The sequence below is a fragment of the Oncorhynchus clarkii genome, chromosome 20, assembly GCF_045791955.1.
Source record: "Oncorhynchus clarkii lewisi isolate Uvic-CL-2024 chromosome 20, UVic_Ocla_1.0, whole genome shotgun sequence".
NCBI lineage: Eukaryota > Metazoa > Chordata > Actinopteri > Salmoniformes > Salmonidae > Oncorhynchus > Oncorhynchus clarkii.
The window spans coordinates 18,050,804-18,065,235 of NC_092166.1; the positions used below are offsets into that span (position 1 = coordinate 18,050,804).

At 43.7% G+C, this 14,432-nt stretch overlaps 1 protein-coding gene across 1 annotated transcript in view; it reads right to left on the minus strand.

Annotated features, from left to right (window-relative positions):
- The window catches only part of LOC139376028 (integrin beta-1-like), a 39,154-nt gene that overhangs the window by 11,562 nt on the left and 13,160 nt on the right, over window positions 1-14,432 (minus strand). The window contains exons 2-7 of the mRNA XM_071118109.1: window positions 10,356-10,422; window positions 9,799-9,884; window positions 2,180-2,402; window positions 1,680-1,850; window positions 1,195-1,439; window positions 682-837 (exon numbers count right to left, since the gene is read on the minus strand). Coding sequence (XP_070974210.1) covers window positions 682-837; window positions 1,195-1,439; window positions 1,680-1,850; window positions 2,180-2,402; window positions 9,799-9,884; window positions 10,356-10,422 — 948 coding nt within the window. The remainder of the gene's footprint in view (window positions 1-681; window positions 838-1,194; window positions 1,440-1,679; window positions 1,851-2,179; window positions 2,403-9,798; window positions 9,885-10,355; window positions 10,423-14,432) is intronic.

Genomic DNA, 14,432 nt, shown 5'->3' on the forward strand with positions numbered 1-14,432 from the left:
AGGCTACCCGAAACATTTGACCCAAGTTAAACAATTTAAAGTCAATCCTACCAAATACTAATTCAGTGTATGTTAACTTCTGACCCACTGGGAATGTGATGAAAGAAATAAAAGCTGAAATAAATAATTCTCTCTACTATTATTCTGACATTGCACATTCTTAAAATAAAGTGGCGATCCTAACTGACTTGCCCCCGGTGATGCATTGTGCAGACCAGACCAGACCAGACCGGACCACTATCCAACATGGGGGAAAGCTTATTTTTTATAAAATAATATTATTTTATTAGTGTTGCAGCATTGTTCTTGTGTAATATAACCATATACAATTTCAGTAGCACATGTTTTAGAGTGATGGATTGTGCCATCCCCACAGCCTCCACAATGGATCAGTCCACTCAGACAGGCGCGAATCCGACAGGTGTCTTGTACACCATGATATTACTGTTATAATATTTTTTGCTACTGCTCGACTAAAGAAATATCGGTTGACCAACAGCCCATTGACCCAACAATCGACCAGTAAACTAAATGGGGTCAGCCCTAAACTTTATTGTCCGTGTACATGGAAAGTCATTTTGTGAGTTCAGCATGCAAAATACACAAAATCAATACACTACAATAAAAACAAATGCAATACAATATGGCTGGAAAGTATAGAGTAAGTAGAGAAACACATACGTAGTAATGGCTCATGGTGTACATGTTGTTCTCCAGATGACACTTCCCATCGTTGGGCAGAACGATGCCGCCCAGCTTGCCGTCTCCAGCAAAGTGGAAGCCAGCATCAGTGGAGAACACCAGCAGACGTGTGACGTTCCTCCAGCCAATGGCATTCTGCAGGGGGAGGGGTAAAAACACATCCAATTAGAGCCCCCAAAAGAAAATAAATGCATCCAACTTTTTCAGTGAATCCTAATTATTTGTTGTAATGCTTTGGACTGACTGGTATTATCTCAATCATGAACCATTCTAGCCGATTATGAAGCTTTCTGTACTTCTGGGCTGGTATTTAAAAAGTGTCTTCGATTAGAAGTGCTGATCTAGGATCAGGTCACCCCGTCCATGTAATCTTATTCATCATGGTCAAAAAGGCTACATTGATCCTAGATCAGTACTCCTACTCTGAGATGCTTTATGATTACAGGCCCTGAAGTGAGACTATCCCACTATGGCCCAGGTCAGGTCACTCACCCCACAGACGGCCACCTGCATGATGGCATCGAATCCTCCCTCAGGGGAGTCCAGGTTTCCAGAGATCTGCTGCTTACTGACCAGGCTGTTGAACTCCTCTCCGTTCTCAGTCAGCTTCAGCACGTTCTTATAGCTGAAGGGGCTGGTGCAGGTGTCGTTGTTGGTGCTGGTGCAGGGGTTCAGCAGTCTGGCTGGGGTAGTGCTGATGTATGGCATCACCGTCTTCTCCACAAAGGAGCCGAAACCTGGTCAGGAAAACAGCCAATGTTGAGAAGAAGAGCAACAAGATACTTCATTGATCCATTTTCCTTGCAGTCCATTGAAATCTGTCTTTTGCTCTGATCCCAACCCCTTACAAAATACACAAACACAGGTTGGAACAGAGGATAGCCACAGTGAAGTACCCAATGAGTGGTTTTACCTTCCTTCTTTCTGAATGACCTTACTTTGAACATTTTGAGTATGTGAAGTTTCATGTCTTTTACCGATCTTGAAGTCTGAGGTGACCTCCTTCATCTCACGCATCAGGTCAGTCCCCAGATTCTTGACATTCTCCAAATCGTCTTTCATGGAGAAGGAGAGATCCATCAAGTAGTAGAGGTCGATGGGGTAGTCCTCTGCCCTCTTGAACTTCAACTTAAAGGTCTGGGCCTCACCTTCATGTGAGAAAGGAATGGAACAGATTCAGAGAACATGAAGACTCTTCATCATTCAATATTTTACAAATATCAACAGGATTCTGCCTGAAAACTTGGATTCAGAAAAGAAAGATTGCATATTCTAATATGTCATGTTTAGATAAAGTATCATATCATATCACATGGCCAATGAGCTGGTCAGGTCAGGAGGCAGGGCCCATATTCACAAAACCTCTTAGAGTAGGAGTGCTGATCGAGGATCAGGTCCTCCATGTCCATCTTATTCGTTATGATCTAAAAGGTCAAACTGATCCAATATCAGCACAGGTCAGGAGTCAGGTCATTACCGGATCGGAGGTTGAGGGTGAGTTTCTGAGGCTGGATCTGAGTGATCTGGTCAGCCTTCAGCTTCTCTGCCATGTCCTTCTTGCGGTTGGTGACAGCCTTGTTCTTGTTGATGGAGGTGCTGCCCCGGGGGTTCTCAATCTTGGCCTTAGTGCAGCCCTTCGTGATCAGGGACTGTAGCTCATCACAGCGTGCTGACTTAGACTCTCCCTGCTTCAGGAAGTCCTGCACAGAGACAAATACGACAAATAACCCACATTTTCTTGGTTTTTATGTTATTTGTAATTACTTCTTTGATTGGTTTTCAAAATAGTCAACATACACATGATGAAGCACTCATTGTGATATGACATTTCTGATGATTTTGCAGTATGAAGAAGGAGCAAGTTCGGTCAGAAGTTCAGTCAGATCCATGAGTGGTTTCAAGTTGGGTGGAAAATATGGTGGGTGCTGTAGAGTGGGTGAAGGTAACCCGAAGTGAATTGTCACGTTTGTTTGTGTTTCTTCAGATCAGAGGGAGCAGGCTCTCCGTGCGACGCAACTTGGGGAAAGACCTGTATCTTGCTTTGCGCTAAGGTACAGGGCACTACTAAAGGGAGGGATTTCTGGGATACCGTTTAGTGCGGTGGTGGAGCAATTGAAGTTGAAGATTCCTGGTGTTTGTGACGCCTGCCGTTTGGTGTGACTCAGACCCAGTGGAGAGCGTGGTGAAACAGGTAGCCTGCTATTTTGAACTTTGATTTAGTCTTTACCTGACAAAGTAATGTTAGGATATATGAGTTATGTTGTTAGAACTTTTGTGCCGACTACACTGCGGTGTTCTAGGTGTCACGTTTATGGGCATGTAGAAGCAGTGTGTAGTAGGGGGATTCCAAAATGTGGGAAATGTGCAGAGATGGGACAGAGGAGTGGTGTAGTTTCGGTGGGAAAAGCTGTGGGTCAACTGTATCGGCGGTGTTCGGTGCGAGAAAGGAAGGTTGAGGTTGCCAGCCTCAGAGTAGTGCAGAAGGTGTGGTATGCTGAGGCAGTGAAGAAAGTAGAGGAGGGAGGATGTAGGGTAAAGGATTCTGAGAGGATCCCTGTGAATAGTACATCTGTACCAGAACAGAGGTATAGGGCAATGAGTGATATACACTACATGACCCAAAGTATGTGGACACCTACTCATCGGACATCTCATTCCAAAATCATGGGCAATAATATGGAGTTGGTCGACCCTTCGCTGCTATAACAGCCTCCACTCTTCTGGGAAGGCTTTCCACTAGATGTTGGAACATCGCTGCAGGGACTGTTGGACACTGATGATGGGTGATTAGGCCTGGCTCGCAGTCTGCATTCCAATTCATCCCAAAGGTGTTAGATGGGGATGAGGTCAGGGCTCTGTGCAGGCAAGTCAAGGTATTCCACACCGATCTCAACGAACCGTTTCTGTATGGACCTTGTTTTGTGCACAGGGGCATTGTCATGCTGAAACAGGAAAGGGCCTTCCCCAAACTGTTGCCACAAATTTGGAAGCACAGAATCGTCTAGAATGTCATTGTATGCTGGAGCGTTAAGATTTCCCTTCACTGGAACTAAGGGGCCTAGTCCGAACCATGAAAAACAGCCCCAGAACATTATTCCTCCTCCACCAAACTTTACATTTGGTACTATGAATCGGGGCAGGTAGCGTTCTCCTGGCATGCGCCAAATCCAGGTTAATCCGTCAGACTGCCAATGGTGAAGTGTGATTCATCACTCCAGACAACGCGTTTCCACTGCTTCAGAGTCCAATGGCGGTGAGCTTTACATCACCACAGCTGACGCTTGGCATTGCACATGGTGATCTTAGGCTTGTGTGCGTGCGGCTGCTCGGCAATGGAAACCCATTTCATGAAGCTACCGACGAACAGTTCTTGTGCTGACGTTGCTTCCAGAGGCAGTTTGGAACTAAGTAGTGAGTGTTGCAACCGAGGACAGGCGATTTTTACGTACTACGCGCTTCAGCACTCAGAATCCCCATTCTGTGAGCTTGTGCGGCCTACCACTTCGCGGCTGAGTCGTTGTTGCTCCTAGACGTTCCCACTTCACAACAACAGCACAGTCGTTGTTGCTCCTAGACGTTCCCACTTCACAACAACAGCACTTACAGTTGACCGGGGCAGCCTTAGCAGGGCAGAAATTTGACGAACTGACTTGTTGGAAAGGTGGCATCCTATGACGGTGCCACATTGAAAGACACAGCTCTTTAGTAAGGCCATTCTACTGCCAATGTTTGTCTATGGAGATTGGATGGCTGTGTGCTCGATTTTACACACATGTTAGCAACGGGTGTTGCTGAAAAACCTGAATCAAATCATTTGAAGGGGTGTCCGCTTTGTATGTTTCAGTAAGGTTGGCTTCTTAGTGTTCATAGCAATGGTTATCAACTGTACTGCAGAAATGGAAGGTAAGTCACAGAACATAGATGTTGTGGTGACAGCTGCAGAGAAATATTTACGGGTACGAGATTACTTTTTTTTACCCCTTTTTCGTGATATCCAATTGGTAGTTACAGTCTTGTCCCATCGTTGCAACTCCCGAACGGACCCGGGAGAGGCGAAGGTCGAGAGGCATGCGTCCTCCGGAACACTACCCTGCCAAGTCGCACTGCTTCTTGACACACTGCTCACTTAACCCAGAAGCCAGCCACACCAGGAAACACTGTACAAGTGGTGACCGAAGTCTGAGTGCATGAGCCCGGACCGCCACAAAGGGTCGCTAGAGCGTGATGGGACAAGAACATCCCGGCCAGCCAAACCCTCCCCTAACAGGAAACCCAAACCGGTTGGGCGTGTGCGCCATCGTGCACTATCGTGCATACATTTATTTTGTCCCCCTACACCAAACGCGATCACAACACGCAGGTTAAAATATCAAAACAAACTCTGAACCAATGACAACATTAATTTGGGGACATAAAGCATTAAACATGTATGGCAATTTAGCTAGTTAGCTTGCACTTGCTAGCTAATTTGTCCTATTTAGCTAGCTTGCTGTTGCTAGCTAATTTGTCCTGGGATATAAACATTGAGTTGTTATTTTACCTGAAATGCACAAGGTCCTCTACTCCGACAATTAATCCACACATAAAACGGTCAACCGAATCGTTTCTAGTTATCTTTCCTCCTTCCAGGCTTTTTCATCTTTGAACTTATATGGTGATTGGCATCTACACTCATAGTATTACCACGACAACCGGCAAAACAGTTAGTCTTTCAATCACCCACGTGGGTATAACCAATGAGGAGATAGCACGTGGGTGCCTGCTTCTATAAACTAATGAGGAGATGAGAGAGGCAGGACTTGCAGCGCGATCTAAATCAGAAATAGGAATGACTTCTATTTTAGCCCTTGGCTATGCAGACACTCGTTAGCGCACGCGATGCGTGCGGTGTGGTCAGCCTATAACATGGACGACGCTGGGACAATTTTGCGCCGCCTCATGGGTCTCCCGGTCGTGGCAGGCTGTGACACAACCTGGGATCAAACCCAGTACTGTATTGACGCCTCAAGCACGGCGATGCAGTGCCCTAGACCCCTGCGCCACTTGGGCGGCCCGGGGTGCGAGATTTGACTTGTGTTGAGTGGTAGTGACCCGTCCTCTCAGGCCGTTGGTCTGAGGTAGGATCAGATAGGGTTAAAGTAGTGGAATAAGGTGATGGTTTTAATGAGTATAGGGTTAGTTGGTAGGGTAATAATATATATATATATCCTACCCCAGGCCATATATATATATACAGTGCCTTGCGAAAGTATTCGGCCCCCTTGAACTTTGCGACCTTTTGCCACATTTCAGGCTTCAAACATAAAGATATAAAACTGTATTTTTTTGTGAAGAATCAACAACAAGTGGGACACCGTCATGAAGTGGAACGACATTTATTGGATATTTCAAACCTTTTTAACAAATCAAAAACTGAAAAATTGGGCGTGCAAAATTATTCAGCCCCTTTACTTTCAGTGCAGCAAACTCTCTCCAGAAGTTTAGTGAGGATCTCTGAATGATCCAATGTTGACCTAAATGACTAATGATGATAAATACAATCCATCTGTGTCTAATCACAGTCTCCGTATAAATGCACCTGCACTGTGATAGTCTCAGAGGTCCGTTAAAAGCGCAGAGAGCATCATGAAGAACAAGGAACACACCAGGCAGGTCCGAGATACTGTTGTGAAGAAGTTTAAAGCAGGATTTGGATACAAAAAGATTTCCCAAGCTTTAAACATCCCAAGGAGCACTGTGCAAGCGATAATATTGAAATGGAAGGAGTATCAGACCACTGCAAATCTACCAAGACCTGGCCGTCCCTCTAAACTTTCAGCTCATACAAGGAGAAGACTGATCAGAGATGCAGCCAAGAGGCCCATGATTACTCTGGATGAACTGCAGAGATCTACAGCTGAGGTGGGAGACTCTGTCCATAGGACAACAATCAGTCGTATATTGCACAAATCTGGCCTTTATGGAAGAGTGGCAAGAAGAAAGCCATTTCTTAAAGATATCTATAAAAAGTGTTGTTTAAAGTTTGCCACAAGCCACCTGGGAGACACACCAAACATGTGGAAGAAGGTGCTCTGGTCAGATGAAACCAAAATTGAACTTTTTGGCAACAATGCAAAATGTTATGTTTGGCGTAAAAGCAACACAGCTCATCACCCTGAACACACCATCCCCACTGTCAAACATGGTGGTGGCAGCATCATGGTTTGGGCCTGCTTTTCTTCAGCAGGGACAGGGAAGATGGTTAAAATTGATGGGAAGATGGATGGAGCCAAATACAGGACCATTCTGGAAGAAAACCTGATGGAGTCTGCAAAAGACCTGAGACTGGGACGGAGATTTGTCTTCCAACAAGACAATGATCCAAAACATAAAGCAAAATCTACAATGGAATGGTTCAAGTCAGGTGTTAGAATGGCCAAGTCAAAGTCCAGACCTGAATCCAATCGAGAATCTGTGGAAAGAACTGAAAACTGCTGTTCACAAATGCTCTCCATCCAACCTCACTGAGCTCGAGCTGTTTTGCAAGGAGGAATGGGAAAAAATGTCAGTCTCTCGATGTGCAAAACTGATAGAGACATACCCCAAGCGACTTACAGCTGTAATCGCAGCAAAAGGTGGCGCTACAAAGTATTAACTTAAGGGGGCTGAATAATTTTGCACACCCAATTTTTCAGTTTTTGATTTGTTAAAAAAGTTTGAAATATCCAATAAATGTCGTTCCACTTCATGATTGTGTCCCACTTGTTGTTGATTCTTCACAAAAAAATACAGTTTTATATCTTTATGTTTGAAGCCTGAAATGTGGCAAAAGGTCGCAAAGTTCAAGGGGGCCGAATACTTTCGCAAGGCACTGTATATATCATTAAAACTTGTTTTTAAACCACTCCACAAATTTCTTGTTAACAAACTATAGTTTTGGCAAGTTGGTTAGGACATCTACTTTGTGCACGACACAACACATTTTTCCAACAATTGTTTACAGACAGATTATTTCACTTATATTTCACTGTATCACAATTCCAGTGGGTCAGAAGTTTACATACACAAAATTGACTGTGCCATGGATTTAGAAGCTTCTGGTAGGCTAATTGACATCATTTGAGTCAATTGGAGGTGTACCTGTGGATGTATTTCAGGCCTACCTTCAAACTCAGTGCCTCTTTGCTTGACATCATCACTTGGCAACTAGTTTTGTACTAGTTTTGTACTGTATATATATATATATACACAGTACCAGTCAAACGCTTGTACACACCTACTCATTCAAGGGTTTATCTTTATTTTTACAATTTTCTATATTGTAGAATAATAGTGAAGACATCAAACCTATGAAATAACACACATGGAGTCATGTAGTAACCAAAAAAGTGTTAAAGTATTTTATATTTGAGATTCTTTAAAGTAGCCACCCTTTGCCTTGATGACAGCTTTGCACACTCTTGGCATTCTCTCAACCAGCTTTATGAGGTAGTCACCTGGAATGCATTTCAATGAACAGGTGTGCCTTGTTAAAAGTTAATTTATGGAATTTATTTCCTTCTTAATGCGTTTGAGCCAATCAGTTGTGTTGTGACAAGGTAGGGGTGTTATACAGTAGAGAGCCTTAATTGGTAAAAGAACAAGTGCATATTATAGCAAGAACTGCTCAAATAAGCAAAGAGAAATGACAGTCCATCATTCCTTTTGGACATGAAGGTCAGTCAATACGGAAAATTTCAGGAAGTTTCTTCAAGTGCAGTCACAAAAACCCTCAAGCGCTATGATGAAACTGCCTCTCATGAGGACCATCACAGTAAAGGAAGACCCAGATGTATCTCTGCTGCAGAGGATATGTTCATTAGAGTTAACTGCACCTCAGATTGCAGCCCAAATAAATGCTTCACAGAGTTTCAGTAACAGACACATCTCAACATCAACTGTTCAGAGGAGACTGCGTGAATCAGACCTCCATGGTCGAACTGCTGCAAAGAAATCACTAGTAAAGGACACCAATAAGAAACTTGCTTGGGCAAAGAAACACGAGCAATGTACATTAGACCGGTGGAAATCTGTCCTTTGGTCTGATGAGTCCAAATATGAGATATTTGGTTCCAACCGCTGTGTCTTTGTGAGACACAGAGTAAGTGAACGGATGATCTCTGCATGTGTGGTTCCCACCATGAAGGATGGAGGGGGAGGTGTGATGGTGTGGGGGTGCTTTGCTGGTGATATTTTCTGTGATTTATTTAGAATTCAAGGCACACTTAACCAGCATGGCTACCACAGCATTCTGCAGCGATACCCCATCCCATCTGGTTTGCGCCTGTTTTTCAACAGGGAAATGACCCAAAACACACATACATTCTGTGTAAGGGCTATTTGACCAAGGAGAGCTGCATCAGATGACCTGGCCTCCGCAATCACCCGACCTCAACCCAATTGAGATGGTTTGGGATGAGTTGGACAGCAGAGTGAAGGAAAAGCAGCCAACTGGTGCTCAGCATATGTGGGAACTCCTTCAAGACTGTTGGAAAAGCATTCCTCATGAAGCTGGTTGAGAGAATGCCAAGACTGTGCAAAGCTGTTGTCAAGGCAAAAGGGTGACGACTTTGAATAATATAAAATATATTTGGATTTGTTCAACACTTTTTTGGTTACTACACACTATATGTGTTATTTCATTGTTTTGATGTCTTCACTATTATTCTACAATGTAGAAAATAGTAAAAATGTAGAAAACCCCTTGAATGAGTAGGTGTGTCCAAACGTTTGACTGGTACTGTATATAATACATTTTTGGGGTTCCCCTTTTCCCATTTTGTATCACAAAGAGTAATGTATAGTTCAGTTGGCAGCGGTAATGCAACATATTAGATGCCAACCGCCGGTAAACCTCAGGAAGCGTCAGGGTGAGTTCTGTTCCGTGACTCAAGACAGCTCTGATTGACTATGCTCTGGGCTGGCGGCAACTATTTCACAGCAAGTGCCCATACACTGGTATTCAAATCATATCCCTGCCATTGTTCAACTCCTAACACAAACACTTGTGTTAGCTGCTTCCAGTGAGATAAGTCTCAAGACTGTGCCTCTGTAAGCATGTGCTTTCAAACAACTTACCGTGTCTGTACACCATCCACATTTCTCTGCCACTTGGATGCATTCCCCACATGATTGTGCATTGGCCTTGATGCAATCACTGCCCTCTGAAAGGAAGAAACAATACATATTTTTGAATACAGCCACAACTATTTGCCAAGAGGCAGCATTCAGAAATGTGCATTGCAAATGGCACTCTATTCCCTACATAGTGCACTACTTTGCTTTACTATGGTCAAAAAGTAGTGCAATTCATTGTGAATAGGGTGCCATTTGGGACGCAGATTTGTAACTACATTTTTCCTCTCTTCCTGGCTCAACATGGTATTTCATTTCTTCCAATCTGTTCAATTGCAAGTCATGTTGCTGAGGCCAGGCAGCTGGTAGCTGTAGGCAGTTTCTTCAATACATGACATCATCCCAGTAGTCCAACCTCCTCTACCACAATATCGTAGTCTGAAGAATGTCTTCTATTCATTGCTTTTTGATGCACAAAGTAGACTCATGTTTTAGGTGTATAACAAAAATGTAAAATGTAGCCCTAAAGCAATGTGTGCGTGTAAGTCAAATAACCTTACCTTGCTGTGCACTGCAGAAACATAAGATTCCTAATAATGTTGCTATTGAAAGTAGCCTCAGATCCATCTGAAAGGAGACAAAACAGAGTGGTTGATTCAAACTACTGGACATGAATTTAGTGAAGCAAATCTCATATGGTATACCTGTCTTCAAACAGCATGAAAACAACCACTTAGGACCTTCCCAGCCGCTTCTCTCACACAGATAGCTTTGCGGGGACTGCAAGGAAATTTTTCTTTGTTTCACTGGCCTACAGCCTGCTTGATTAACAAACATGGTAAAAAAAAGTCACATGCTTTTAAGTGTGAGGACGTGTTGTACCGTGAGAACATCAGTCTCGGGAGACCAAGAGATTATACTCGGTTATATCATGAGGAGTTTTGAGAAGTGTGTAATGCATTCAGCACAACATGAACAAAGACTGTTAGTTTATTGCATGGATAGACTGCTGTTTAAGCAAGCCAAAGGTAGTCGGAGAGTGGCAGGGACGTGAATATCTAGTCAGGTCATTTTTAGATAAGGAGCTCCACACCCCAGGGTCATAACAAAGTCATTGCGTTTTCAGAAGCACTTTAAAGACATTGTCTAAGTTCGTGCCACTTGATCACATATAACACAAATAGGCCTGGCCACTAATGCAGCACTCCACCAACGACTCCACCATTGGCACTGAACAAAAGACAGGAGAAGAAAAAGTCATCAACGGAATTCTTCTAATCATTGTCGTCATAAGAGGTCTGCATTTGAAAACACCTAGGAAACAGGCTTGATTATGGCTAACATTCCTATTGGACTATGTCTTTGCAGAACAGACCTAGGCTTTGTCCCAAATGGAATCAATATCCCATATAAAGTCCCCCATGGGCCCTGGTCAAAAGCAGTGCACTATGTAGGGAATAGGGTGCCATTTGGGATGCAGCCCTTGACAAGTCCACTGCTTCCTAACACAGAACAGAGAATGGAGAGGTGCGAATCTGCTACTCCCATATTTGGTCAGGCAGCTACACGCCTCCCCAAGTCCTCCTCCTCCTACCCACTCCAGCTCTCCCACCAGTGACACATTTCCTCTGATGGCCTGCCCAGTCCTCCTCCTCCTACCGACTCCAGCTCTCCCACCAGTGACACATTTCCTCTGAAGGCCTGCCCAGTCCTCCTCCTCCTAGATGTTGGTCATCTAGACCTAGCCTAAATCATCAGTAGCGTCAATGAATCACAAGATTATGAAGGCATAAATGAATGAAAGTGTTTATTCTTATTTTAAATAAATGTATGTAGTTTATTTCCTTAAAGCTAGGCAAAGATATGTATTCCATCCACTAATGCTAAACGTGTATTTAACATAGAAACATCTCTATTTTTAGGATTTTTATTAGAGGTGTGGTTGTGCCATCTTGAATTGCCATAGTAACAAAAACTGTTGTAGACTCGAGTCACATGAATTGGACTCAAGTCTGCCTCGAGTCACAAATTCGATGACTTGAGACTCGACTAAATTAAAAATTAAATAACTAGACACTTGACTTGGAGTCTCAAGACTCGGGACTCTACTTTGACTTGAGACTGATGACTTGAACTTATCTGGCCAGGTTTTTTAATGTTTTGTCACTCATTTTGTGGCACAGAGTCTACGTGGATTACTCTACACGTAGCCAGAAACAGTGGCCACAGCATCTCCCTTGAAAAAAAAACTGTCACAGGTTGGTTAGTTAAACGCACACTCTGCAATCTGATTGGACCAGCAAACTGTCAGAGGTTGAGTGGTAAACTAGTGAACAGATTGCTGCTTTGCTGAACAGCTAAAGGATCGGGTGCAGTGCAAACGTAAAATTATAATTAGAGAATTGCCATAATAAATAAATAAATAAACAGCTCTAAAAACAATTGGTGATCAATAATATGAACCGTTTACTTTGCAAGCTCACCAGAAATGGGGCAACAATTACTAGAATAGACCTACAGGTATTTTTGAATGCAACAAATTACTTATGAAGCTTGTATTTGGAATTTGTTTAAAATGAATTATAACTGTGGCGAAGACGACTCCAACACCATCATTAAGTTTGCAGAAAACACAACAGTGGTAGGCCTGATCACAGACAGCGACGTGACAGCCTATAGGGAGGTCAGAGACCTGGCCGGGTGGTGCCAGAATAACAACCTCTCCCTCAACGTAACCAAGACTAAGGAGATGATTGAGGACTACAGGAAAAGAAGGACCGAGCACAACGGTTCTCATCGACGGTGCAGTAGTGTAGCAGGTTGAGAGCTTCACGTTCCTTGGTGTCCACATCAACAACAAACTAGAATGGTCCAAACACACCAAGACAGCTGTGAAGAGAGCACGACAAAGCCTATTCCCCCTCAGGAAACTAAAAAGATTTGGCATGGGTCCTGAGATCCTCAAAAGGTTCTACAGATGCAACACTGCCTGGTACGGCAATTGCTCGGCCTCTGACCAGAGGGTAGTGCGTACGGCCCAGTACATCACTGGGGCTAAGCTGCCTTCCATCCAGGACTTCTACACCAGGCGGTGTCAGATGAAGGCCCTAAAAATTGTCAAAGACCCCAGCCACCCCAGTCATAGACTGTTCTCTCTACTACCCATGGCAAGCGGTACCGGAGTGTCTAGGACAAAAAGGAGTGTCTAGGACAAAAAGGCATCTCAACAGTTTTTACCCTCAAGCCATAAGACTCCTGAACAGGTTAAATGGCTAGCCGGACTATTTGCATTGTGTGCCCCCCAACCCCTCTTTTTGCGCTGCTGCTACTCCCTGTTTATCATATTTGCATAGTCACTTTAACTATACATTCATGTACATACTACCTCAATTGGGTCGACCAACCAGTGCTCCCGCACATTGGCTAACCGGGCTATCTGCATTGTGTCCCGTCACCCACCACCCCCCAACCCCTCTTTTACACTACTGCTACTCTCTGTTCATCGTATATGCACAGTCACTTTAACCATATCTACATGTACATACTACCTCAATCAGCCTGACTTACCGGTGTTTCCTGTAGTTCACAATCATCATGCAACAGAATGCACAGTAGGAGGCTGATGGAATCAGTGTGGTTGAACATTAAATTGCAGTAAGAGAATACACTAAAATAGAATTTGCTAGAAATTTAATAATAATAATAAAATATTCCATTTAGCAGACGCTTATCTGCAATGTGTCCCGCCCCCCACCACCTGCCAACCCCTCTTTTACACTACTGCTACTCTCTGTTCATCGTATATGCACAGTCACTTTAACCATATCTACATGTACATACTACCTCAATCAGCCTGACTAACCGGTGTCTGTATGTAGCCTCGCTACTTTTATAGCATCGCTACTGTATATAGCCTGTCTTTTTACTGTTGCTTTATTTCTTTACTTACCTATTGTTCACCTAATACCTTTTTTGCACTATTGGTTAGAGCCTGTAAATAAGCATTTCACTGTTGTATTCAGCGCACGTGACAAATAAACTTTGATTTGACCATAGGCGCAGCTCTCCACTTGCGTTCTCCAAACTCCTGCCAGCGGAGTGCTTTTATGAGAGGCTCCAAGATGGCAGCTTGAACGCACACTTCTTACCGAGCTCTGCATATCAACTTTTGAAAGATAGTGAAAAGTGTATTATTTTGAGCTACCAAACTAATACTTTGCTTGCTAAAAACACCAGGATATTGATGATTTAAGATTAGATTTTCCAAAATGTCACAGCACTCCGATGCGATAGAGAAAATGGTTGGCGCCAACGCAATGAAAATCGAGGTCTGAAAAAAAACAGTTGACTTTTCATGCATGGAAATCAAGGATGTTAAGAAGAAGGTCGCCCATATTGAACAGCGCGTCGAAAAGGAGGAGGGAAAGATGGACTTGTGCCATAGAAGAATCGCGGAACTCGAAAGCTACTCCAGACGGTGGATTCTGAGACTGTATGGAGTTCCCGAGGCAGATGGGGAGAACGTGCGGCAAGAGACCATCAAAGTCTGCCAAGCTATCCTACCTGTGGAGAAGACTAAGCTAGCAGATGTTGTCGACACTGTATATCGCCTCGGCACGAGAAGGCAGGGTGACTAA